The sequence below is a fragment of the Stegostoma tigrinum genome, chromosome 12 (assembly GCF_030684315.1).
Source record: "Stegostoma tigrinum isolate sSteTig4 chromosome 12, sSteTig4.hap1, whole genome shotgun sequence".
In the NCBI taxonomy this organism is placed as follows: domain Eukaryota; kingdom Metazoa; phylum Chordata; class Chondrichthyes; order Orectolobiformes; family Stegostomatidae; genus Stegostoma; species Stegostoma tigrinum.
Window position 1 is genome coordinate 4,328,188 of NC_081365.1, and position 27,105 is coordinate 4,355,292.

Below are 27,105 nucleotides of genomic sequence, written 5' to 3' on the forward strand. Positions count from 1 at the left end.
CTTTGTTTGATATGTATGAGAATGTAACCTCTGCCTTTTGACATTCAAAGACATTACATTTACTGAATCTCCCACTATCAACATTCTGCAGGCTACTGTTGAATAAAAACGCAAAAGTACAGGTTGTCTTTTGGGGAAAAGTTGGTCAAGAGAGGATTGTATTTGCTGGAGTTTTCCCTCCGGTTCCCATTGACTCTAGTTCTGCTTGGGCTTCTTGGTGCCTCCCCCAATCTAATGCTTTGTATTATTTAACAGGGTAATGAGACATCGAGGGTGTTTTGGAGCCTGCTATACAGTATAAGACCAAGTGTGGCTGCGCAGTTAAATTGAATCAATTTAGATTTATGAAGGGCAGAGGGTTAAATGCCAGTAAAGAGCGCAGTAGAGAAATGGAACCCAAAAGAACTGCGGATGCTGTAAGTCAGGAACAAAAACAAAGTTGCAGGAAAAGCTCAGCAGGCCTGGCAGCATCTATGAAGGGAAAAACAGAGTTAACATTTCCAGTCCGGTGACCCTTCCTCAGAGAAATGAACCCTGGAGATGACTAAAGCATGAATGTATTTGTGGGATTTTTTTTGATGAAAACTGTTGTTTCTGTCTTTCTGATATTCTGTTGGAGGGAAATCATTTGTGAATGAAGACCAGTAAGGCAGACTTCAAGCATAGAGGCATCAAGAGAATAGGTGACGGTATTGTTGGTATGTCTATAGAAGTTGTTGACCATGACTAGATGCTGTCAATAAAAAATGACAAGTAGACGAGGAGGAGCTGAGGTTGAAGATAAAGAGCAAGAGAATTCTTCTCCGGACCAGTATTTATCCCTCAAATCAAGATACAGATATGTGATCTGGAATGAGAACCTAACTAGACCAGGACTTATTTCAGCCCCAGTGTTGCATTTATACATTTAGTATCTATTTTGCTTTTATTCACTTGTGGGACTTGCACATTGCTGGCTGGCCTTGAGTTCTTGAGGAGATTTGTGGTGAACTCTCTTCTGGAACCACTGTGCCATTAGCAAGCGAATTCCGGGATTTTGATCTGGCGACGCCAAAGGAATAGCATTACGTTTCCAAGTCAGAGTGGTGGTTGACTTGAAGAGGAACGTGTAGGTGGTGGTGTTCCCTAGTATCTGCTACTCTTGTGGATGAACGTGATCATGGCTTTGGAAGGTGCTGTCTGAGGATCTTTGAATCTTTGCAATACAGCTTGTAGGTGGGACACATTGCTGCTGCTGAACATCGGTGGTGGAGGGACTTTGTATGTGTGAATATGGTGCCAATCAAGTGGGCTTTGTCCTAGACAGTGTCAAGCTCCTTGAGCGTTGTTGGAGCTGTATTTTTCCAGGGAAATGATGAGTATCCCATTACGCTCCTGACTTGTGCCTTGTGGATGGTAGACAGGCTTTGAGGACACAGGAGATGAGTAATCACTGCAGTATTCTAAACTTTTGACTTGCTGTTGTAACCACTGTGTTTATGTGGTGACTGCAGTTGAGTTTCTGGTAACCCACAAAATATTGATAGCAACAGTGGTTAGATTCTGTCTGTTGTTGGGAATGGTTGTTGCTTAAAATTTGTGTGGCAACAATGTTAGTTGCCAATTTTAAGCCCAAGTATGGATATTGTCTAGGTCTTGTTGCATTTGAACATAGACTTGCCAATACCTGAGGAGTATGGTGCTGAATTTCCCTTAAATAAATTCACGAAGGTCAGCATCCCATCACAAAGTCACTCTTTGTTTGCACATGCATAGTACATGACACTGACTAGCTAGCTCAGAGCCAGCTGTGAGAGTGAACGGAATCCCTGGCACTCCTGGTTATAACTGTAACCAGACCTCTTTGAGTGGGCCAGAATAAAAGCTCCAATCAGGGAATTCCAATTCTGAGGCTCATTGTGCTGACCCCGTTTCAATCCCTATACCCTGTAAGTCCATAGAAGTAGGCCGGTTCTTTATCCTGTAGCCTCTCCTGGGGCATTTTCACACCAGATCTAGTTCTTTTGCCTCTGCCTCTAATACGGGCAGCATGTGCCTGTTTGTCAGGATAGGGTGTTTTTGTGTCCACAGTCTAATATTGTCAGCAGTGGCTGGAAGGGTGTCCACAAAGTTTAAAACCAGAAAGGACTCTGGCAGTACCACCGGTGGCGTGCCTGCCAGTGAGAGGCAGCTCGAGGCATCCACGTTTGCCATTTGGCTTCCCAAGTGTTCCAACATGTAATTGGACACGCTCAGAATAAAAGCCGACTGCTGAATTCAACCTGAAGCTATGGGCGGCACTGTGCTGACCTCTTCAAGTGGTCCTAGCAGGGTTTTGTTGTCTGTTACTATTACAAATTTATGTCCATAAAGGTTTTGTTGGAACTTTGTTACACCAAAGATGACTGCCAGACTTTCCTTCTCTGTCTGGTCGTAATTTCTTTCAGCATCAGCCAAAATGAAGGACGCATTCGTTATTCGGTGTTCCTCTCTACTGGGCCATTGGTGAGCCAACACTGCTGATACCATACAGGCGGACATTGCGTGTCAGCACCACATCTCATTTAAGATTGTAGTATGCCAACACCTTAGCTGTCAGTAGCTGCTTCTTCACTTCCATGAAGACTACATCTTGACTGCAAGATCATTTCCAAGGCTGCTCCCTTTTCAATAGCAAATGTGTGGGTGCCAGGATGAAGGCCAGGTTATGTATAAATTTTCTATCATAATTTACCAATGCAAGGAAAGACCGAAGCTCTGGTACAGATGTGAGAGCCAAGGCACCTTTGATCGCCTTTCCTTTATCTCCCACTGGGTGTAACCCAGATTTGTCAACTCTGTAGTCCAAGTAGGTCACTTGGGGTGCCTGGAATGCACATTTTCCCTTTTAAGGCATATGCCCATTTGGGAGAAATGTTTAAGCATTATATCCAAGTTTTCTGAGTGCTCTTTATTGGTTTTCACCATTACTAGCTGATCATCCAGAAAAATGGTGACCTGGAGTAGCCCTTGTAAAATGTTTTCAACTGCCTACTGGAAAAGGCAGAGGCTGATGATACCCCACATTGGCAGCCTTGTATTTTGGTACAAATCCTTATGAGTATCAATTGTAGCAATCCTCATCTAATCACAATTGCAGGCATGCATGGCTCATGTCCAGCTTTGTGAACGACTGCTCCCACCACCGGTTTTGCATTTAAATTCTCTTATGTGAGGGTTTGGGTATTTATCCAGGTGCGAGAAGCAGTTTACCGTTTGTTTGAAATCCCCATAAAGGTGAACTGAACCATCAGGCTTCACAATTGGCATGACTCGTGCTGTTTATTCTGCAAACTGCACTGATTTGATGGTTCCTTTGCTTTCCTGCCCCCTGGTTACTGCCCTACTTTTGTATGTAAGGTAGCTGGTACCATGTGGGCATAGCAAAATCATGGAGTTGTTTCTTGGCCAACATGTACAGTGGCCTTGGCCTCCTCTCTTGCCCCAGACTTTCCTGAAAACTTCAGGGTATTTCATTAGGACTTCACTCAGGCAGCCATTTGCTAATTGCAAAATAGTAAGCCAATCAAGTTGAGTCTTTCTCAACTAATTTCACCCCATCATGCTTGGGCCCGAGCCTTTTGCTACAATCAGTGGTAAACAAACCAGCTGCCTCTCATTATGAGACTGAAACCAAAGTCGTACCCTTAATCTGTCGGGGCTTCCCAGTCTAGGTTTCAGCTCGGCTGAGATCTTACGTTGACTTAAACGTTGGAGTGTAGAAGGTATTTTGGCGTTGACTGGTTCCATAATCACTGATACAGCTGTGCCAGGATCGACCTCCATTAGAACTGGATGCCCATTTAATGTGGAGTTCATTTGCATTGATTCTGATTTGGATGTTGCCAAGCAATTTAACTGTTTCGCACAAGCTATCGATAGACTTACCAGCCTGTATACTCTCCTGTATACTGACCTATTAATTCTCTTACTCAGTTCAGGTCTAGTGGGACTGTATTGCTGTATTGAGTTCAGATATTGGCAGCGACTACAATGGCCTGCTGGTCTGCATCCTCAAGAAAATATAACAGAGATAACATTGTGTGGAGCTGATGAACACAGGAGGCCACGTAGCATCAGACGAACAGGAGAGAGGGGGAGAGAATTTCCTGCTCCTCTGCTGCTTGGCCTGCTGTATTCATCCAGCTCTGCACCTTGTTATCTCAGATTCTCCAACATCGGCAGTACCTACTATGCCATAAAATATTAACAGTTTGGCTGAGACTTCGCATTATTTTGTCTTTTATTGCGGGCTGAGTCCCTCTGTTCGGGGAATATCCTGAGAGACTATGTAATTGTCTTTGCTCAAGTGGTGTTCCACAAGCTCAGTCTGGCAAGAGTGTCCACTAACACTGGAATACCCTACGATTCGTAAGCTCCACTTGCTGCATTTTCTAAGCCAGTTGTAGTGCCTGTTTGAAGTACAGTTGGGCATCAGCTAGTAGGCGTTTTTGCACAGTTATATCATTAAACTCACATACCGAATGGTCCCTCAGCATCTCACTTAGGCTTAAACCAAAATCACATCCTCTGCAGTTGGCTCAACCTTGGCAAAAATCCTGTCACTGATTCCCCGGTTTTTGAACTGCAAAGTAAAACTGATAGTGTACCAAAGTTAGAGCGCTTTGGGGTTGTAATGTTCCTTAACTAAATCTATCAACTATTGAAAGATTTTAGTATCTGACGCCCCAGGGAAAGTTAGGCTCCTGATACTCAGAAAAAAGGTGTAGGCCTGCAGGATGTCAGGAGAATTACTTATTTCTTTTTGTCTGCCCTAATGTTGTTTTCCTCAGAGGAAAAACATAATGTACTCTTTCCAAAATATGGGCCCAGTCTTCCACAGGATTGAATGAGTCAAGCTTCCTAAATAGTGGCATGATGCCAGAAATGCTTACCCCCCACCTCAAAAGGTGACTGTTGAGTGTGAATCTCTTCAGAGGTGCGTTTTTCTTTCATCACCTCTGAAATAACTCCATAAAGGCTGGTATCCCATCACCTAGTCATCATTTATTTACATCTGGATAGTACGTAACTGACCCAGCAAGCTCAGAGTCAGCTCCTAGAGTAAACATAACCCCTGACACTCCTGTTTATCTGTCAGCCAGGGCTCCCTGATTAGACCAGACTAACAGCCCCAATCAGGGAACTCGTAATCTATGAGGGCCACCTGTCTGACCTTGTTCTAATCACTGTACTCCCCACTTCATACTTACCAATTCCAATTCACTGATTTGTAATGAAAGTTTTTTTAAGAATTCATGCCATTACATGGGCTTCGCTGGCAATGTCATTGTTGATTATTCAACCTTTGTTTTCCTCGCAAAGATGATGGAAAACTACCTTCTTTCACCGCTGCAGTCCACATATGCAGATGCGCTGACAGTGTTGTTCGAAAGGGAGCTCCAGAGCTGGCGACAGTGAAAGAATGGTGATATGGTTCCAAGTCAGGATGATGTGTGGCTTGGAAGGAAAGCTGGAACTGATGGTGTTCCCACCCACCTGCTGCCTTTGTTCTCAATGCAAAACTGTCATGGTGTAATTACAACTTCCTACGTTCGAAGGTGGTGCGGCATTTACATTGGGAGTAGGATGTAATTACATTCGGCAACTTTGCGATCACTGTTTCTATCCATAGGGCTTATAAAATAATATAGGAGAAATTGTTACAGGATTTTTTAGACAGAAAATGTTTGCTGCGTGTGTATTATGTATTCTAGATATTCTTATCTTGTATTATTTCCTTGTGGATGCCACCAGAAAAATTCACATACTAATGCACTTTTCCAAAATTTCTTATAATTGCCGAGGTGTAGAAATAAATCAGTTGTCGGCAGAATTCAGCTTTGAAGAAGTTTGAAAACTGAAATGCTGCATTAAAAATTAAAACTCAAGAATCTCTCTCTTTCCCTTGAAAGAAACAAATTGAACACTACTTATGTTATTTCTACAGCTCCTCTCCTTCTTACATTAAACATGGTCTCCTGAGGCCACTCATATGAAAGGGTCTTTCTTTGGCATGTAGCCTGTATATTTGTGCTCTCATTTTAATGTGACTCCTGTGGTTTAAGAGCACTTCAAAAATATTAATGGTTATTAAAAATCTAAAGTGCACCCAATTCTCCTTGAGTTATGAGCACAGATTTTCTTGCTGGATTTAGTCACAGCTCCTTGATGACAATGGTAGTTCTCAACCAACTGTTGTCTTCTGTAATTAGGCTGCCTTTCTAAACTAATTCATGTTCAAGCTCTTATTTTGTGAGAGGGAAGACATGACTTACATCTAAAAAGGAACTGAAGCATCACTGTTGGTCTTTGTCTCTTATAAAAAGCTGTGTTTTTGTTGAAAATCTACAAAGCAGCATTTAATTTTTTGTTTGGCACTGGCAGGGGGGAGAAATAAAACGTAGAGCAATGAAATTCTTTGTAAACTGGCAGATGAGGTAAGAATTGAATATAAATGGTGATGTTTGATGTAAGGAATAGCGCACAATGCCTGTTCAGCAGGACCTGGAATCCAGCCTTGATTAAGATCAAGGTCATCTGTGTCTAGGTATAAGGTTTCTAATATGAAATACATCGGTTAATCTCAACCCAATTCATTGCTTAATATTTCATTCAGTTGTACGAAACAAATAAAATGTGTACATTTATCCAACTTCTTTCATAAGCTTGACAAGTCCCTCATTTAAAATTAACCTTTCAAATGTCGTCAGTATTGTAACTTAAAAAGTGTGTCCAAATTTGCACACAAGATCCCACAAACAGCACTGCGCTAACAACCAGGTAATTTTTACTTCAATAATGTTGCTGAAGCTATAAATATTGACCATGGCACCGGGAAGAATTACCTTGCCCGTTGAATATTATTTTGTGATCTTTTACATCCCACTTGTGAGAGCAGATGGGGACTTTGGCATCTTTCTGAAAAACCGTGCTTCTGGCATTTGTATTTCTTTCTAATGTACAGTTTTCAGCAATATAGTTCTCCCCCAGTACATGTGACAGCCTGGATTTTGGGTTGAATTCTCAGTGAGACTTAAACATATAACCTTCAGACTGTGATAACGGTGGTACCAACTGAACCAAAGCTGTCAGGCTGGGGCAAGAATTGACAAACCCAGCAAGAGATACCAGGAAATGAATGTTAAAATTTATTCTGAGAATGGGATCAAAACACCTTAACAGAGCAGCGTAACAGGAAATTTGCTGTCTGTGACATGATATAGTCTAATGAACTGCTGCTTGTTGATAAAGTTATGAATTGGAAAAGTTCCATAGATCTATATTTTCCAGCATTAAACTCATGGAAACATTAAAATCTGTGTTCTGTACATTTATAAGCATGTATGTATTTTTGTTCCATAAATCTTTAGGGTTTAGTTTGCTCTTTTATTTTCATCAGGCATGTTTGCTGCATTCATTTCCCTGGATACGTGCTCATGACTTATTTCCAGAGTACTACTGTACTGTAACTCAACTAGATTGCTCCTGTCTTATTAATTTGTTCTGTCTTTCCAGCCTGTGCTTAGCTTGAATTTGACACCTCAATACAAAGCAAGACTGAACTGTGAGGGGATTTGGAATCGAGTAGTACAACACAGGAGGCCATTGAGCGCATTATGCCAGCTCTTTGAAAGAGCTACCCATTTAGCCCCACTCCTCTTTTCTTTCCCCATAGCCCTGTAATTTATTCCTTTTAAGTACTTAGTTGGTTCCCTTTTGAGTATTACAATGGAATCTGCTTCTATCATCCCTTCAGGCAGTGCATTCCAGATCATCATAACTTGCTGCATTTTAAAAAAAAATTATTCTGTCACTTCTGATCCTTTTACCGATCAGCTTAAATCTGTGTTCTCTGGTTTTATTAACTTATTCGTCCACGACGTGCGAATGTGACTATGTTGTCCACCATTTATTGCCCAGAATGCATGCTGACACCAACGAACCAATTATGAATTAGACTGAGCATTTTGCCTTTGCTTTTGAGTAGATGTGCATATGCAATATAAAACAGATGCTTAAAAGTTTTTTTTAAGAAAAGTACTACTTTAAGCTTTTATTTTTTTTTCTACTTTTAAGAGTTTGTTATGCTTTTGTTGCTTTTTATTTCAAATTATTTCAGAAAATTTGCTCCTACTCTCATGCTTCTAGGTGCCAGTAAGCGGGGCATATTTTTGCCCATTCCTATTGCCTTTGACTTCTGATTTAAACACTGCATGTACGGGCTGTTCTGTGTGAGAAGAATTAATTCTGAGCAATCTATTATAGATATCTATAATTTTGATTATTATCAAACTTCCCCTTAAACTACTCCACTCCAAGCAGCACAATTACGGATTCTCCAATCTCTTTACATTGCAACTAAAGAGAAGTATGAAATATTAGATTCTCGAAACAGGGTGAGAGAGGAAATATTTAGCAGGATTTTCCAATGTGGTCACATTTTAACACTTGAAACTAATGTGACCTGGATGTCAGCAAAAACAATGCAGCAATAAGGAGCCTCATAAAAAGAACAAAGAACGAACTAAAACAGTTCATCACAGAAAAAGGCTCTTTACCCACCAAGACTGTGCCTTTCTAAAAAAAACCTTTTGCCTTTACCCTGTCAGTATCTCTCTATTCCCTGCCTATTGACATGTCTGTCAAGGTGCCTGTTAAACGTTGCTATTGCACTTCCCTCCAGCACCGTATCTGGCAGCCTATTCCAGGCACCTACCACCCTCTGTGTTTAAAGGAAAAACAACTGCCTCTCGCATCTCCTTTAAACTTGCCCCTTTACCGAAAACACATGTTCCCTTGTAATTGACGTTTCCACCTGGGAAAAAGACTCCAACTATCCACTCTATTCATGCCTGTCACAATTTTGTGAACTAGTATCAGGTCATGCCATATGCTTCTACATCCAAGTGAAAATAAACCAATTTTTTACAATCACCACACATAGCCAGTACTCTCCACACAGGGCAGCATCCTGGTAAGCCAATTCGTAAAGACATAGAATCCCAACAGAGTTGAAACAGGCCATTTGACTCATCGAGTCCTCATTGAGCCTGTGAAAAGCATCCCATCCAGATCCAGCCCCTTACCCTATACCTGTAAGCCTGTGTTTCCCATGGCTAACCTGCACACCTTTGAACTGAGAGAGGAAACTGAAGCACTGTGAGAAAACCCATGCAGGTTCAAGGAGAATGTGCAAAGTCTAATTAGATAGTTACCCGAGGCTGGAATTGAACCCAGGTCTCTGGCATTGAGAGGCAGCCATGCTAACCACTGAGCCACTGTGCTGTCCAATTCTGTAACCTCTCCAAAGCCCCAACGTCCTTCTGGCAACCAGAACTATGTACAATATTCTAAATGTGGCTTAACTAAAGTTCTATACATCTGAAATATGACTTGCCACTTTTTATACTCTATGCCCTGACTGATGAAGGTAAGCATGCCATATGCCGCCTTGACCACTTGTCCATTTGCGTTACTGCTATCAGGGAACTGTGGACCAGTGCGCCTAGATCCCTCTGTGTGTTGTTGCTTCTAAGGGTTGTGCCATTTACTGTATATTTTCTTCATATATTAGATCTTCCAAAATGCATTATCTCGCATTTTTACGGATTAGTCTCCATCTGCCATTTCTCTGCCCAGGTCTCCAGCCTGCCTATATCCTGTTTCCACTGGCAATCCTCCTCACTGTTCACAGCTCCCCCATCTTTGTGTTGTCCACAAACTTACTAATCAGGCCACCGACATTGCCCTCCCAATCATTTATATATATCCGAAACGGCAGAGGTCCCAGCACTGATCCCTGTGGAATACCACTGGTCACAGATCTCCAGTCAGAAGAACACCCACCATTCCTCTGTTTTCTATGAGCAAACCAGTTCTGCATCCATCTTGCCAGCTCACCGCACATCCCATGTGACTACATTTTTTGTACCACCCTGCCATGAGGGACCTTGCCAGAGGCCGAGCTAAAGTCCATACAGACAACGTCTGCTACTCTTCCCTCATCAATCATCCTTGTCACTTCATCAAAAAGCTCAATCAAGTTTGTGAGAAATGACCTTCCCCATACTGCCGATTGCTAAGGAGTCCATATTTTTCCAAATGTGAGGAAATCATATCCCAAAGAATCATCTTCAGTAATTTTCTGACCACAGACACAAGGCTCACCGGCCAGTAATTTCCTGAATTACATAGAATTTACATAGAACATTACAGCACAGTACAGGCCCTTCGGCCCTCGATGTTGTGCCGACCTGTCATACCGATACAAAGCCCATCTAACCTACACTATTCCCTGTTCGTCCATATGCTTGTCCAATGACGACTTAAATGTACCTAAAGTTGGTGAATCTACTACCGTTGCAGGCAAAAACAGGCAGGAATTATCCCTGTTGCCCTTCTTAAACAAAGGAACAAGGATTGGCTACTCTCCAGTCCTCTGGAATCCCTCTTGTCATTAAAGAGGATACGAAGATATCAGAGATAATGGGAAATGCAGATGCTGGAGATTCCAAGATAATAAAATGTGAGGCTGGATGAACACAGCAGGCCAAGCAGCATCTCAGGAGCACAAAAGCTGACGTTTCGGGCCTAGACCCTTCATCAGAGAGGGGGATGGGGGGAGGGAACTGGAATAAATAGGGAGAGAGGGGGAGGCGGACCGAAGATGGAGAGTAAAGAAGATAGGTGGAGAGAGTGTAGGTAGGGAGGGGATAGGTCAGTCCAGGGAAGACGGACAGGTCAAGGAGGTGGGATGAGGTTAGTAGGTAGCTGGGGGGTGCGGCTAGGGGTGGGAGGAAGGGATGGGTGAGAGGAAGAACCGGTTAGGGAGGCAGAGACAGGTTGGACTGGTTTTGGGATGCAGTGGGTGGGGGGGAAGAGCTGGGCTGGTTGTGTGGTGCAGTGGGGGGAGGGGACGAACTGGGCTGGTTGAGGGATGCAGTAGGGGAAGGGGAGATTTTGAAACTGGTGAAGTCCACATTGATACCATATGGCTGCAGGGTTCCCAGGCGGAATATGAGTTGCTGTTCCTGCAACCTTCGGGTGGCATCATTGTGGCAGTGCAGGAGGCCCATGATGGATATGTCATCAAGAGAATGGGAGGGGGAGTGGAAATGGTTTGCGACTGGGAGGTGCAGTTGTTTTTTGCAAACTGAGCGGAGGTGTTCTGAAAAGCTGTCCCCAAGCCTCCGCTTGGTTTCCCCAATGTAGAGGAAGCCGCACCGGGTACAGTGGATGCAGTATACCACATTGGCAGATGTGCAGGTGAACCTCTGCTTGATGTGGAATGTCATCTTGGGGCCTGGGATGGGGGTGAGGGAGGAGGTGTGGGGACAAGTGTAGCATTTCCTGCGGTTGCAGGGGAAGGTGCCGGGTGTGGTGGGGTTGGAGGGCAGTGTGGAGCGAACAAGGGAGTCACGGAGAGAGTGGTCTCTCCGGAAAGCAGACAGGGGAGGGGATGGAAAAAATGTCTTGGGTGGTGGGGTCGGATTGTAAATGGCGGAAGTGTCGGAGGATAATGCGTTGTATCCGGAGGTTGGTAGGGTGGTGTGTGAGAACGAGGGGGATCCTCTTGGGGCGGTTGTGGCGGGGGCGGGGTGTCAGGGATGTGTCGCGGGAAATGCGGGAGACGCGGTCAAGGGCGTTCTCGATCACCGTGGGGGGAAAGTTGCGGTCCTTAAAGAACTTGGACATCTGGGATGTGCGGGAGTGGAATGTCTTGTCGTGGGAGCAGATGCGGCGGAGGCGGAGGAATTGGGAATAGGGGATGGAATTTTTGCAGGAGGGTGGGTGGGAGGAGGCCATCTCCAGCACATCCCTCACCTTCCTGGACCTCTCAGTCAACATCTCAGGCAACCAGCTTGTAACTGATGTCCATTTCAAGCCCACCGACTCCCACAGCTACCTAGAATACACCTCCTCCCACCCACCCTCCTGCAAAAATTCCATCCCCTATTCCCAATTCCTCCGCCTCCGCCGCATCTGCTCCCATGACAAGACATTCCACTCCCGCACATCCCAGATGTCCAAGTTCTTTAAGGACCGCAACTTTCCCCCCACGGTGATCGAGAACGCCCTTGACCGCGTCTCCCACATTTCCCGCGACACATCCCTCACACCCCGCCCCCGCCACAACCGCCCCAAGAGGATCCCCCTTGTTCTCACACACCACCCTACCAACCTCCGGATACAACGCATTATCCTCCGACACTTCCGCCATTTACAATCCGACCCCACCACCCAAGACATTTTTCCATCCCCTCCCCTGTCTGCTTTCCGGAGAGACCACTCTCTCCGTGACTCCCTTGTTCGCTCCACACTGCCCTCCAACCCCACCACACCCGGCACCTTCCCCTGCAACCGCAGGAAATGCTACACTTGTCCCCACACCTCCTCCCTCACCCCCATCCCAGGCCCCAAGATGACATTCCACATCAAGCAGAGGTTCACCTGCACATCTGCCAATGTGGTATACTGCATCCACTGTACCCGGTGCGGCTTCCTCTACATTGGGGAAACCAAGCGGTAGCTTGGGGACCGCTTTGCAGAACACCTCCGCTCAGTTTGCAAAAAACAACTGCACCTCCCAGTCGCAAACCATTTCCACTCCCCCTCCCATTCTCTTGATGACATATCCATCATGGGCCTCCTGCACTGCCACAATGATGCCACCCGAAGGTTGCAGGAACAGCAACTCATATTCCGCCTGGGAACCCTGCAGCCATATGGTATCAATGTGGACTTCACCAGTTTCAAAATCTCCCCTTCCCCTACTGCATCCCTCAACCAGCCCAGTTCGTCCCCTCCCCCCACTGCACCACACAACCAGCCCAGCTCTTCCCCCCCACCCACTGCATCCCAAAACCAGTCCAACCTGTCTCTGCCTCCCTAACCGGTTCTTCCTCTCACCCATCCCTTCCTCCCACCCCTAGCCGCACCCCCCAGCTACCTACTAACCTCATCCCACCTCCTTGACCTGTCCGTCTTCCCTGGACTGACCTATCCCCTCCCTACCTCCCCACCTACACCCTCTCCACCTATCTTCTTTACTCTCCATCTTCGGTCCGCCTCCCCCTCTCTCCCTATTTATTCCAGTTCCCTCCCCCCATCCCCCTCTCTGATGAAGGGTCTAGGCCCGAAACGTCAGCTTTTGTGCTCCTGAGATGCTGCTTGGCCTGCTGTGTTCATCCAGCCTCACATTTTATTACGAAGATTTCATACAGGTCCCTGTCAATTTCCTCACCTGCCTCCCTTATCAGTCTGGGTTAGATTCTATGAGGCCCAGGGAACTTGTTGACCTTAATGCTTTTTAAAACACCCCATGTCACCCCCTTTTTTATTAATAATGAAGTCAACCAGAATAACAACATATCACCCCGTCCCCCCACAAGAGTCAGTATCCACCATGTCCTTCCCCTTTGTGAATACCCCATGCAAAATTCATTAAGGACCGTATCCACTTCCTCTGGCTCTACACACAAGTTCCTTCCTTTCCTCCATTTCCCTAGTTACCCTATTGCTCCTTGTTTATGTTCAGCAGTACTGTACATCACAATCAGACCCTAAATCATGACACTATCAGACCACAAAAACACAGCACCTCAGTCCCATCCCTGAGATGATGTCTACCTGCAGGTATTATGCTGAAATGGTTTTAAGAAGAAGAAAATACTGCAGAGACCAGACAACCTGCGATGATATTGAATTCAGTAAACAGATTCAGTGGGAGGATAAAATGCTTTTCTGCACACCTAACTTAATTTCATTTCAATAATGCAGTGAGAAGTGCAGATCACAATGGGAGAGAACGAAGAACTGGTTTCAAGTTGAACATTGATGTCAGTGCAGCACAGTCTCTAGGGAGGAGATCTTGTGATTCTACTTGCTGTTTGTGAAACTCCAACTTTGACTGAGACAAAGAATTTGAACACTGCTGTTTTAAGAGGTTCAGCATCTTTGGAAATGAATAGATTTTGAGGGCAGTATGTAGGGCTGCTTAGTGAAGGGAAGAAACAGCTCGCTCTACCTGTCATTTTCCTGCTACATACAAGATTTGGTGGGACTGGTAATGTACTGTTGCTTGAAAGGGGCAGAAGCTAGAGTTATTGCAAGCCAGTTAGCTTTTCCTTGATGGATCAGTTATGAGAAATTTTGAACGATGGTATAACTTGCGAAGATCTTTGCATCCTCGCTCTCCACTGGAGTCGTACCTGAGGACTGGAGAGAGGCAAATGTGATTCCTCTCTTCAAGAAAGGAAATAGGGAAATCCCCGGCAATTACAGACCAGTAAGTCTCACGTCTGTCGTCTGCAAGGTGTTAGAAAGGATTCTGAGGGATAGGATTTATGACCATCCGGAAGAGCATGGCTTGATTAAATGTAGTCAACACGGCTTTGTGAGGGGCAGGTCATGCCTCACAAACCTTATCGAGTTCTTGGAGGATTTGACTAGAAAAGTTGATGAGCGTTGAGCTGTGGATGTGGTGTATATGGACTTCAGCAAGGCATTTGATAAGGTTCCCCATGATAGGCTCATTCAGAAGGTCAGGAGGACTGGGATACAGGGGAACTTAGCTGTCTGGATACAGAATTTGCTGGCCAACAGAAGGCAGCGTGTGGTAGTTGAAGGAAAATATTCTGCCTGGAAGTCAGTGGTGAGTGGTGTTCCACAGGGCTCTGTCCTTGGGCCTGTACTGTTTGTAATTTTTATTAATGACTTGGATGAGGGGATTGAAGGATGGGTCAGCAAGTTTGCAGACGACACGAAGGTTGGAGGTGTTGTTGACAGTATGGAGGGCTGTTGTTGGCTGCAGCGGGACATTGACAGGATGCAGAGATGGGCTGAGAGGTGGCAGATGGAGTTCAACCTGGATTAATGCGAGGTGATGCATTTTGGAAGGTCAAATTTGAAAGCTGTGTACAGGATTAAGGATAGGATTCTTGGCAGTGTGGAGGAACAGAGGGATCTTGGTTTGCAGATACATAGATCCCTTAAAATGGCCACCCAAGTGGACAGGGTTGTTAAGAAAGCATATGGTGTTTTGGCTTTCATTAACAGGGGGATTGAGTTTAAGAGTCGTGAGATCTTGTTGCAGCTCTATAAAACTTTGGTTGGACCGCACTTGGAATGCTGTGTCTAGTTCTGGTCGCCCTATTATAGGAAAGATGTGGATGCTTTGGAGAGGGTTCAGAGGAGGTTTACCAGGATGCTGCCTGGACTGGAGGGCTTATCTTATGAAGAGAGGTTGACTGAGCTCGGACTTTTTTAATTGGAGAAAAGGAGGAGGAGAGGAGACCTAATTGAGGTATACAAGATAATGAGAGGCATAGATAGAGTTGATAGCCAGAGACTATTTCCCAGGGCAGAAATGGCCAACATGAGGGGTCATAGTTTTAAGCTGGGTGGAGGAAAGTATAGAGGGGATGTCAGAGGCGGGTTCTTTACACAGAGAGTTGTGAGAGCATGGAATGCGTTGCCAGCAGCAGTTGTGGAAGCAAGGTCATTGGGGACATTAAAGAGACTGCTGGACATGCATATGGTCACAGAAATTTGAGGGTGCATACATGAGGATCAATGGTCGGCACAACATCATGGGCTGAAGGGCCTGTTCTGTGCTGTACTGTTCTATGTTCTGTGTTCTCACTGTCATTTAGAGAGACAGTGATTAATCAAGGCAGTCAAAAGGGAGTTGTTGAGAGATACTCATTATGTAGTTGACATGTACTTTAGCAAGGCTGTTGATGCTGTCCCACATGGCAAGCTGGTAGGAAAAGAAAGAGCATATGGAATCAAGGGAACGTGGCATGTTGCAGATAAAATCAGCTTGTGGCAGAGGCATGTAGCAAAGTTTGATTGACCCTTTGCAAGGGTGATGACAGATGACACAAAATCTGGCAGAATTGTAAACTGAGGAGGACAATGTGGAAGTCAGGATTTGGTAGAGTAGGCAGGTAGAGAGCAAATGAATTTCCATACAGGGAAGTGTGAGGTGATGCATTTTGGGAGGAAGAACTTTGAAAAGAGTATGTTTCTGGAGGGAATGTGGCAGTGTAGGGGGGTGTTTTGGGGTTGCAGGTTCAGTAAGCTTCGCATGGTCCGAAAGGAGAGATGAGGTGCTTTTTGCTTGCGTGTCTTTTGCCTCATAGTTGGTAAGGTGTTTTTTAAACAGCTACATTGAAACCCAAACCAGGAGCCCAGCACAGAAAGTGAGATCACAGGTAAGCTGTACAGTCATTGGTTAGTGATAGCTACTAATTTGACTATATGTTATCTTCCAGATTAAAGGTATACGGGGGATACAAGTACAGGCTACAACCGAAAAGACCAGTATGAATTTTTTTTAAATCAAATTAAGATCTAAACGATTAAAATAGAGATACTAGGCCAGGCAATGTATTGTACTTGCATGATGTGGGACCTGGTGGTTCATAGTGAGCACATCTGTACCTTGAAAAAATTCCACATTAAACAGATGTTCACCTGCACATCCACTAATGTGGTATATTGTATCCTCCATTCCTGATGTGGCCTCCTGTACATTGGGGAAACCAAGCAGAGGCTTGGAGACCGCTTCGTGGAACACCTCCGCTCAGTTTGCGACAAACAACACCACCTCTCAGTCGCGAACCACTTCAACTCCCCCTCCCACTCCTTAGATGACATGTCCATCCTGGGCCTCCTCCAGAGCCACAACAATGCCACCTGAAAACTGGAAGAACAGCACCTCATATTTTGCCTGGGAACCCTGCAGCCCAGTGGTCTCAATGCTGACTTTACAAGCTTCAAAATCTCCCCACCCTCGACCTCATCCCAAGACCAGTCCCTCTCATCCCCGCTTCCTTGAGCTGTCAGTCTTTTCTCCCACCTATCTGCTCCTCCCACCTCACTGACCAACCCCCATCACCACTTGCTACCTGCCAGCCTCATCCCTGCCTCCTTGACTTGTCCGTCTTCCCTCTCACCTACCCACCCCTCCCTCCTCACTGACCAACCCCCGTCCCAACTCCCTACCTGCACTCACCTTTATTGGTTTCATCCCCGCCTCCTTGACCATTTTTTTTAAAAAAGTCAAATGTACATTTGAGTTGGCATAAACTATCAAGCTATGGACGAAGAACTGAATGTAGAATAAGATTAGATTGAACAATATATTATGGCTAGCACAGGCACATTATGTTGAATGATTTCCTTCTGTGCTAGAAATTTTCAGTGCTTATTTCCTTAAATCTGGTTCTGCTTAAAAAAAAAGTCTTCCACTGTAGTCTTTCTATCGCTTAGACCCTTACTAAAATGTCATGTCTGGAATCAGAATTAAAGCTAAAACTAAGGATTATTTTACACTACATAAAAATCAAAAGAACTGTGGATGCTGTAAATCAGGAACAAAAGCAAAGTTGCTGGAAAAGCTCAGCGGGTTTGGCAGCATCTGTGAATGAATAAAACAGAGTTAATGTTTCGCGTCCGAGGACCCTTCCTCAGAGCACCTTCCTCAGATTATTTTGTACTGTTATCTAAACTTTTATCATTTATTCTGTGCTATTTTCCCCTAATAATAAAGCCTTGGATCACAAGTTTTTAAACATCTGTTATATCTCATGCAGACCAGTAAATTACTTGGAAAAAAAAATGAGTTAAGTGTGAAAGGTGGCACAACAAGAATTCATGTTTAAGATTATCACAGTAACAAACAAACTTTGAGCTTCTTAAAAAAAAGTTGTCAACTTAGACTTTAAACTGTAGACCAGGACTTTCCCCTTTTAGTTTTAAGGCAACGGAATCACTATTTCATAGAATTACTTTACACTGTCCCAGATTTAAATATTCAATGCTCCTGGATCTGTTTGAAGTGCCCAAGGATTTATTACTTTCTCTTTCCAACCTGGTAACTTTGACTCTGGAACTGTCTTCCATGACGAGGGTCATTTCTGACATTTCTCCCTTAAGTGTGAGCCAGGCCAGACTTGAGAGCACATTAAGTGAGTGCCTTCAATGCATCCTAAATTAAAGATATAGCTTGAAAACATAGCAATTATACATTGCCTCAACTCATTCTTCTTTCCAAAATGTATCACTTCTCAATTCATGGCATGCTCTGTTTTTAACACTGCTCAGTGTGGAGGCAGAGCAGATGGTTAAACTCCCCGCTGTTTGAATGGTTTACAAGACTGAGCTATTTGCGATGATACTGAAAAATAAACTGGTTTAATTTGTTTGCAGCGCAAGTATCCTCATCCTCCAAGACCAAACAGTGTAAGAATCTACGAAGCACATGTTGGAATTGCATCACCTGAGGGGAAAATTGCCTCTTATAAGAACTTCACACACAATATGCTGGTCAGAATTAAGAATCTCGGTAAGCTATTGCAAAGAACTGGTTGATTGTTGTGTCATAATCTCATACCGTAATCAAAGAAGTACTGGTAATATTTGAGAATTGACGAGATCAGTGTGGGATTTCCATGTTTCCTGCAATACCCAAGAGTCAAGCGGATTCACCATCAGTGCAGGAAAGAAGCGTGTCATAGCAACATCAGTGGGGGAATGAGTTTGAATCCCACTGTATTAGGTCATAAAATTTGAATTTAGCAAAAATCTGGGATAAAAAGGCAGCCTCATGACACCCGTGTGAATACTGTTGATGGTCATAAAAACCCATCTGGTTCACTAATGTCTTTTTAGGGAAGGAAACCCTTATCTGATCTGGCCTACTTGTGACTACAGACCTGCAACAACTTGGTTGACTATTAGGGGTGGGTAGTGAATGATGACCCAGTCAATAATGCCCACATCCCATAAATGAATACATTAAAAATTCTTGGTGGAGATATTGTAAAAGGCAAGTTGTTGAGAAAATCTCAGGTTCTTAGACATGAGAAAGATTTGAGGTTGTGCTATGTCAATGGGTGTGTTTACTCACAGGGACAGGCCTTAACAACAGGGTGGAACCAGAAAAACAGAAATTGCTGTAGAAACTCAGCATCAGATCTGGCAGTATCTATGGAGAGAAAGCAGAGTTGATATTTTGCACCAAGTGGCCTGCCTTCCAAACCGTAGAACCACAGTTCTGAGCTGCGGAGGTACTGTGGAGTGGGTTGGTGGCCTGAACACTCCAGGTACTACAGGTGAAGAGACTACATCTGTTGGTGCAATGCCACTGACTTTCCATAATGTCACTTTTGCCAACATCTCCCAGATTATTGCCATTTTGAATTGACAGCCCTAGGTCAGAGGATGTGGCTGGTGTTGGCAGGGCCAGCGTTTATTACCCATCTCTAGTTGGTCCTAAGGTGGTGGTGAGTTTCCGTCTCGAACCACAGCAGTGAAGGAGAAGAAAAATTAGAAAAAAAAAACCCGTGAATTGTTGAAGCTTGCAGATAAACTAAGCCCTAATAAATTATTTCCATTATCTCTCATTGTAAGTAGATTAGACTTGAGTTAATCTAATGCAAAACTAACCTATCAGACATGTCAGGTGAATAGTCCTGTTGAGAATCATCTGTTAATGTTAGGTATCTTGGTGAAGTCATGACTGTCATATAAACATACTTTTTGCTTGCAGAAAACAGTTTAAGGCCTTGCCTGGTGACCGCAGTTGTAATAATAAGAGTTTTTGATGATTATCAGTAAAATTCAGTTGTTTACTTTCAACAGACTCGAACAGTTGCGGAAACTGCCAATGTTGGATGTGGCCAGACAGGTTGCAGGGGTGTAGTGGGAAATCAAAGGGGAAACTGGTGGAAAATGTTCTAAATACTGTTCAGTTCAGGCTTGGCATAAAAACATTTTACTCTGAACATTTCTTGAACCACAAAAGGCTCAGCCCCTGATGGATCAATGAGATGTATTAATTTCTGAAGCAGCAACCTCTGTGCAGTCTTTGAACAACTTTCATAAATTTCTGCCTTTCTCTCTTCCAAGGTGCTACTTAAAATTTTCCCCTCTGATCACGATTTTACATGTGAATATTTCTTTGTGGTTGGCTATCAAATTTTGTTTCTAACAATCCCTTTGAAGTGTTTTTGGATGTTTTACAGTGTTGAAAGTTCTATATAGCTGCAAGTGTTATTGAAGAGTGTCATCTTGCTCAGTTTACCAAGATATGTCATTGAACACGAGGCCTCTGCTCAGTGGTTCCGATGGTAACTCACCTTTAGATAGGAATTTTTTTTGTATTTTCTTTTGAAAGTACAAGTAGAAGAAAAGTCTTTGAGTGAAATTAAGTTCCTTTAGTATCAGGAGGATTCTGAGTTTTTCTCACTGGCAGCATCATTCTAAAGTGTATCTCCATTGGGAATCTAAATAGGTACATGTACTCCTGACTGCCGATTAAATTTGATGTATTGGAACGAATGACTTATATTGTGGCATGAGATAAGGAATCTGTGTTTCAAAGCACCAAAGCAAGGCATGATCTGAGATACTGGGCTTGTGCTCACATAACCCTATTATGAGGATACCTGCTTCTTGAATGCACCAAACTAGTGCAGAATAGTCCTCAGGGGAGCAGAGAAAACTTGCATTCTCTATAGAAATTTGAATGGTTTGAAGTTAGTTATTCATTTGTGTTCTTTGGAAAGTTGTCCTCCTTCCCAACTAGTTGTGTTTTCCAATGTGACAGCAAGTCGTCAACACCTATCTTTATGGGCAAACTAAATAGATGATCATCTTGTCCTTTCTATTACAAAGATAAAATACTATGGATTCTATAAATGTGAAATAAAAGGAAAGCAATACACAGTAGATCTGGCATCATATATGTAGGGCAAAGCAGATGAAACAGTTTAAGGTTCCACATGAGGTTAGATACAGAATTGACAAAGAAACTGGGAGTAGTCCCTTTCACCCTGCTCTGCCAATCAATATTGTTCATGGTTGATCCTCTGTCTCAGTGTCATGTTGACTTGTTCCCTGTAGTGATCGGAGCCCAGTGGATCTCACTGACTGAGATCTTTGATTGGAGTTATTAACCTGGGCTAACGTGAGGAACTAACCTCACTTGATGGACTGACTCTGAGTTGGATGGCCACAGTTAGTGTACTGTGCAAAAGTAAAGAAAAGGTGAATTGGTGACAGGATACCAGCCTCTGTGCTGTTATTTCACCCCCATACCCTTGATGTCTTTACTACCTAAACATTGATAAATTTCTTTCTTGAATGTACAGATTGTCCCAACCTTAATGGTTCCCTCTACATTGTACTTGTCAAAGACTCCCAGGACAGGACAGCATGGGGTTTAACACTAAATAAAGTGTACGCTACACTATAAAGTTATTGCTTAGACAGATACAGCACATGGTTAGATAAATAGTAAAACTTCCTCCACACTGTCCCTATCAAACACTCCTATGGCAAGTGCAGCATGAGATTAGACACTATAAGACAAGTTATATTTACATATTGCGTTTAATGTAATGAGACACTCCAAAGCACATCAAAGGAGCATTTTAAAACTAAGTATAATGTTGAACCGCTTGCAAAATTAGGTCGGATGACCAAAAGTTTGGTTAAAGAGATTTATTATCAGTTTTTTTTGAATAAGAAAACATATGCAGAGAGAATGTCAGAACTTGGGAACTAAACAAGTTTAAGGCATGGCTGCCAGTAGTGAAGCAACAATGATGTGAATGCAATAGAGACCAAAATTACAGGAATTTGCAATTATTAGAGAGAGTTGCTGAGTTTGAGAAGATAATATAGACCAGGAAGGACAGTGCCTTGCAGAATTTGAGAAGGGGGATTAGAATGTTAAAATTGCAATGTTGTTTGACTGGGGACGATAATAGGTCAAATTGGTTGAATTTATAGTTACATATTGGGTGATTTATCAGTCTCAAGTTTTCAAGGTATTGGGAGAGAACCAGTGTAAAGGGCCAGTCATGCCTGAGGAATCTAATTGAATTTTCTGTAGAAGCGACTGAAGTAGTGTACCATGGAATGCCTGTGGCAATTATTTATATGGATTTCCAAAAGGCATTTGATAAAGTTCCTTATAAAACTTGATTAGTTAAAATTGAAGCTCAAGGAATTGTAATCAAGTTATGAAATTGATTAAATAATTGCTTATGTGGCAGGAGATAGTATGGGTAATGGTTTAATTAGCAGAATGTGACTAGTGATATGCATAAGACCTTGTATTGGAGCTTTAGTTATTTGTGTTGGTTGTTAGCAGCTTGGGTGCTGGGATACAAAGTCAGACAGTTACATTTGGTAACGACACTAAGATTGGTAACATTACAGGTGGTATTGATGGAGTTGAGATTTAAAATCAACCAGGTGTTTCTCAGTTCAGGTATGTTCCATCCAGGAGGAGCCAGCAGCCGCCTGTTCTGGTGGAGCATCCCACTGACGTCGCAGGGGTAATAGGAAGCACAGTTTCTGATTGGTTAGTACTAGTTTGTGTTAACTCGTTCACTCCCTTGGTGTTATAGGTGAAGACATCTCACAGCAGTACAGGGTAGATGTGTCTCAGCTTTTCTGAAGGGTTAGGACAGTTTGTTCATCTTCTGGTTCATACAGGGAGTACAGAGAGTTAGGTAAGAGTTCAGAACTATAGGGCATATTTTTAAGGTGAGAGATTTAAAAAGGAAATCAAGGGTAACTTTTTTACTCAGTGTCTCTGATGTGGAATGATTTGCCAGGGAAAGTGGTGGGTGCAGGTATAGTTACAATGTTTAAAATATATTTGGACAATTTCCTTGATAGGAATGGTTTGAAGGGATATGAGCCAACCATAGTAGAACAATGGTAATTGGAGATTCAATAGTCAGGAGCAAGGTGTGGCCTGAAGAGAAACTCCAGGATGGTATGGTGCCAGGGTTATGGACGTCTCTGAGTCAGTATAGGGCATCCTGAAACAGAGGGTAAACAGAAAGAAGATATTGCCCACATTGGCACAAATTACATAGGCAGGAAAAGTGAGAAGATCCTGCAACAACAATTCAGGGAGTTAGGTAGTAAACTAAAAAAGCAAGGCCTCAAGGGTAGTAGTCTCAGGATTGCTTCACATGCCATGTGCTACTGAGGCAAGGAACAGAGACTGAGTACATGTGGATCATTGGATGTCTTCCAGAACTGGTGGGACCTGTACAAGAAGGGCTGGTTGCACCTCAACTGGAGGGGAGGGGTACCAATATCCTGTCATGGAGGTTTGATAGTGTCACTTGGTCAGGTGGGTTGGGAACCAGAGCAACAAGTCAGTAAGTATAGACATTGGTGAAGAGTTTGAGTCTAAGGCAAATATTGCTAAGGGGAAGACCAAGCAGGGAGGAGTTGCTGAGCTTGTTGGAAATGAAGGCTTGGACTGTATTTGCTTCAGTGCAAAAAAAAAGGTAAGATGAACTTAAAGTCTGTATTAGTGGACGCTATTATGATTTTGTTGCCAACACAAAGACACGGACTGAAAGAGGAACAGGATTGGCAGTTTAACATTTCAGGATATTGATGTTTTAGATGAGACAGATGAGGAAGCATTAGAGTAGAAGGAATTGCAGTACTGATTATGAAGCATATCACACTGTTGAGGGAGGACACCTTGGAGGGATCTTGTAAAGTGGCATTATGGTTAGAGCTCAGGGATAGAAAGGATGCATTCACAATGCTGGGATTGTCCTTTGACCTCCCAGCTGCCTGTACGGGATAAAGGAAGAGATCTGTAGTCAGATTCTGGAAAGATGTGAAACTGACAGGGTTGTTGTGGTGGGTGATTTTAACTTCCCCGATTCCAGCTGGGACTCCTTTACTGCCAGGGATTTGGATGAGGAGCAATTGTTTGGTGTATCCAGGAGGGTTTTTTGAAACAGTATGTGAATAGTCCAACAAAGGAAGGGGCTATACCAGATCTGGTATTGGGAAATGAGCCCAGCCAATCGATCAAAGTTTCAGTGGGGGAGCATTTTGGGAATAATGGCCATAATTTCGTAAACTTTCAGATACTTGTGGAAAAGGAGAAGAGTGGATCTTGGATGAAGGTGTTAAATTGGGGAAAGGCCAATCATAACTGAATAAGGCAAAATTTGGATAACATGGATTGGGACCGGCTGTTTGAGGGTAAATCCATACCTGACACGGGAGTCTTTTAAGGACCACTTGCTTAGAGTGCAGCACAGGCATGTTCCTGTGAAATTTAAGGACAGGAATGGCAGATTCAGGAACCTTGGATGACGGGGGCAATTATCAGCTTAGTCAAAAGAAAAGGAAGCATACCTAAGGTCTAGACAACTGAAAGCAGGCAAGGGTCCTTGAAGGTATCAAGAAAGTAGGAAAGAGCTCAAATAGTGAGGTAGGATGCCCAGAAGGAGCTATGAAATGTGCTTAGCCAGCAGGGTTAAGGAGAATTGCAAGGCAATTATATGTGTACATTAGTAGCAAGAGGGTAGCTAGAGAAAGAGTAGACCCACTCAAGGATAAAATAGGAAGATTATGTGTGGAGCCAGAGGAAATGAATGAGATCCTTAATGAGTACTTGACATTGGTATTCACCACAGAGAGGGAGGTGAGGGATGTTGAGGTTTGGAAAAGGCGTGAGAATACTTGGACAGGTCAACATGATGAAGGAGGAAGTGATGGGTGTCTTGAATTCTCCTAAAGTCGACAGGTTTCTAAGGGTGAGATGAGGTCTACCCCAGGATACTGTTGGAAGCAAGGAATGAAATAGCTGGAGCCTTAACCAATATCTTTGCATCCTGTTTGGATTCAGGCAAGGCTCCAGAGGACTGGAGAATGACCAAAGTTGTTCCTTTGTTTAAGAAGGGAAGAGGTTGAGATGTGACCTGACAGAGGTCTGCAAAACTATAAGTCATAGATAAGGTGGATCGCCAAAGGTTTTTTCAGAGGGTCGAAAGGTCAATTACAAGAGGACACAGGTTCAAGGTGAGATGGGAAAAGGTTAGTGGAGAAGTGTGGGGAAGATTTTTCACACTCAAGATCATGGGTGTCTGGAACATATTGCCGGCAGAAGCAGACACATTAACAACATTTAAGATGTATCTTGATAGACACATGAACGTAAAGTGAATAAGAACGGGGAATTGGCTCAAGCTTGATGGGCTGAAAGGCCTGATTTATGCTGTATTGTATCGCATTGTATTGTATTTGTGAATTGAATAGCTAGTAAAGTCGCAGATGGATTTTAGAGCAGGGAAATGTGGAATCTAAAACAGTTAAAACAGGATATTTTCTAAATAAAGAACTCAAAGCAGTGGAGGTCTGAAGACACTTAGAGGGACTGGATACAATGTTGAAACAGATACAAAAAATAACAATTAAGAAAAGGATGCAGGTCAGGTTGGGAGTGAGAAGGCCACTGTTTAGTAGTGGCTGTGTTGCAAGTTGTGCTTCAGCTAGAAATAAATGGTCAGAGCAGTTCCGGGCAACACACATTAGAAGTGATATATTGTCAACTGTTTCCCCCAATGAACAAACTAAAAATTCACAGCAATGGCAAGAGGCCCCTACCCCTAACTCTCAAAGTTCCTAACTTAGTACAAATTATGGAACCATTCCTCTTTAACATCCCCAATTAGGTGGAATCTTTTTTGAAAGATCATTTTCCTGTAACCAATTGTATATACTTATACAATCTAATGTTGATATTATGTTGAACAGAAGTTGATATTTAGTACCATATTTTCTAATCCTCACAACCAATGCTTTCCAGTTTCATGTTATGTGCTTGTGGTTATTGCTGTCTCATAATCATGCAAAACCTAAGCCAATTCAAAGATAAACACATTCAAACGGGAATGGACTGGATGAAATGATACACAAGTTATTGTTCTTCCTTATTGTAAGTTACACAAGTAAAATTCAAACTGGCTGAGGAGTTCAGCGTTATTTACATTCTTTAATTTCCGCTGATTTGGAATTGTGGTGATATCCTTACAGTTTATTTGTTGTGCATCTGGACAATTGCTGCATTTTATTTGAAGTCAGTGTATAAGCATATGGTTCAGCATAATGAAGATCCTCATTATTCAGAGATGTGTGCTCCTCTTCATACCTTCCCAGAGATCATATCATGCTGAAGGATTGCTTGGCAACTGCATAAAAGATTTTTAAATGAATAGATTTGTTGGCTTGAAATAAAAATACTGTAGTTTGCAAAGCAATTACTATAGGTTTAAAGTGGTAATAAAGTCTGTTTTGATAAAAATTAAATGAATTTTATTTATTTTATATTCATTGAGCTGTTTGATCATGGAAAAAAATGTTGTCTTAATTGCCATTTGTGAATGTAGTTATGTTCTCATTATTTAAATAGTGGATGCAGCTGGAATCTGGAAAATACACAATGGTATTTGAGCTATGGATTTATGTTCATCAATTCCAAGCAGGTCAGCTGCAAACGAGAATTAGTTTCATTGCCCCAGGAACTTGATCCATTCTCTCTCAACTTATTCAGTGAAGTATTTTTTTCTCTTAGTGTTATTAGTTTCTTTCTAACTTATGTTTTTTGCCTATTTTTATGTCTGTCAGGTTCATGTTTGTCAGTTTCTGTTGCCTCATTGTCTTGCTGTAACGCCATTTCACTCTTCATTAGTCCCTTTGCCTGGTTGCTCCGTACTCGTACCTGCCTGCTTTTGCTTATGCCACACCCTCTCTCCTGCCCTCGGTTGCGCCATGCTTTCTCCCTTACTGGCACTCTCCTTTTCCCTGCTTCAGCATGCCCGTCCACAACTAAGGTCCCCTTAAAAATCAGCATGACTGTGTGTGGAACCATGGGAGATGGGGGAGATTTTCAATAAATATTTCTCAGTGTTTACAGAGGAGAGAATCATGGATGCTAAGGAAATAGGGGAAACAATTGGGGATGATTTGGACCACATACACATTACCAGAGAGGAGGTGTTTGCAGTCTTAAAGCGCAGTAAGGTGGATAAATCTGCTGGGCCTGATCAAGCCATCCCTGGATGTTGTGGAAGGCTAGAGAAGAAATTGCAGAGACCCTTGCAGAGATTTTTCCTTCATCTTCAGCCACTGGTAAAGTTCCAGAAGCCTGGAGGGTGGATTAGGTTGTTCCATTGTTTAAGAAAGGTAGCAAAGACAAGCCAAGGATTTACAGGCCAGTCAGTGGTCAGTGCCTGACAT

At 43.1% G+C, this 27,105-nt stretch overlaps 1 protein-coding gene across 6 annotated transcripts in view; it reads left to right on the forward strand.

The window, feature by feature from the left end:
• gbe1b (glucan (1,4-alpha-), branching enzyme 1b) overlaps nt 1-27,105 on the forward strand; it is a 529,949-nt gene that overhangs the window by 251,843 nt on the left and 251,001 nt on the right. For all 6 annotated transcript variants that reach the window (XM_059650083.1, XM_059650082.1, XM_048540405.2 and 3 more), the window contains exon 5: nt 18,238-18,373. In XM_059650083.1, coding sequence (XP_059506066.1) covers nt 18,238-18,373 — 136 coding nt within the window. The remainder of the gene's footprint in view (nt 1-18,237; nt 18,374-27,105) is intronic.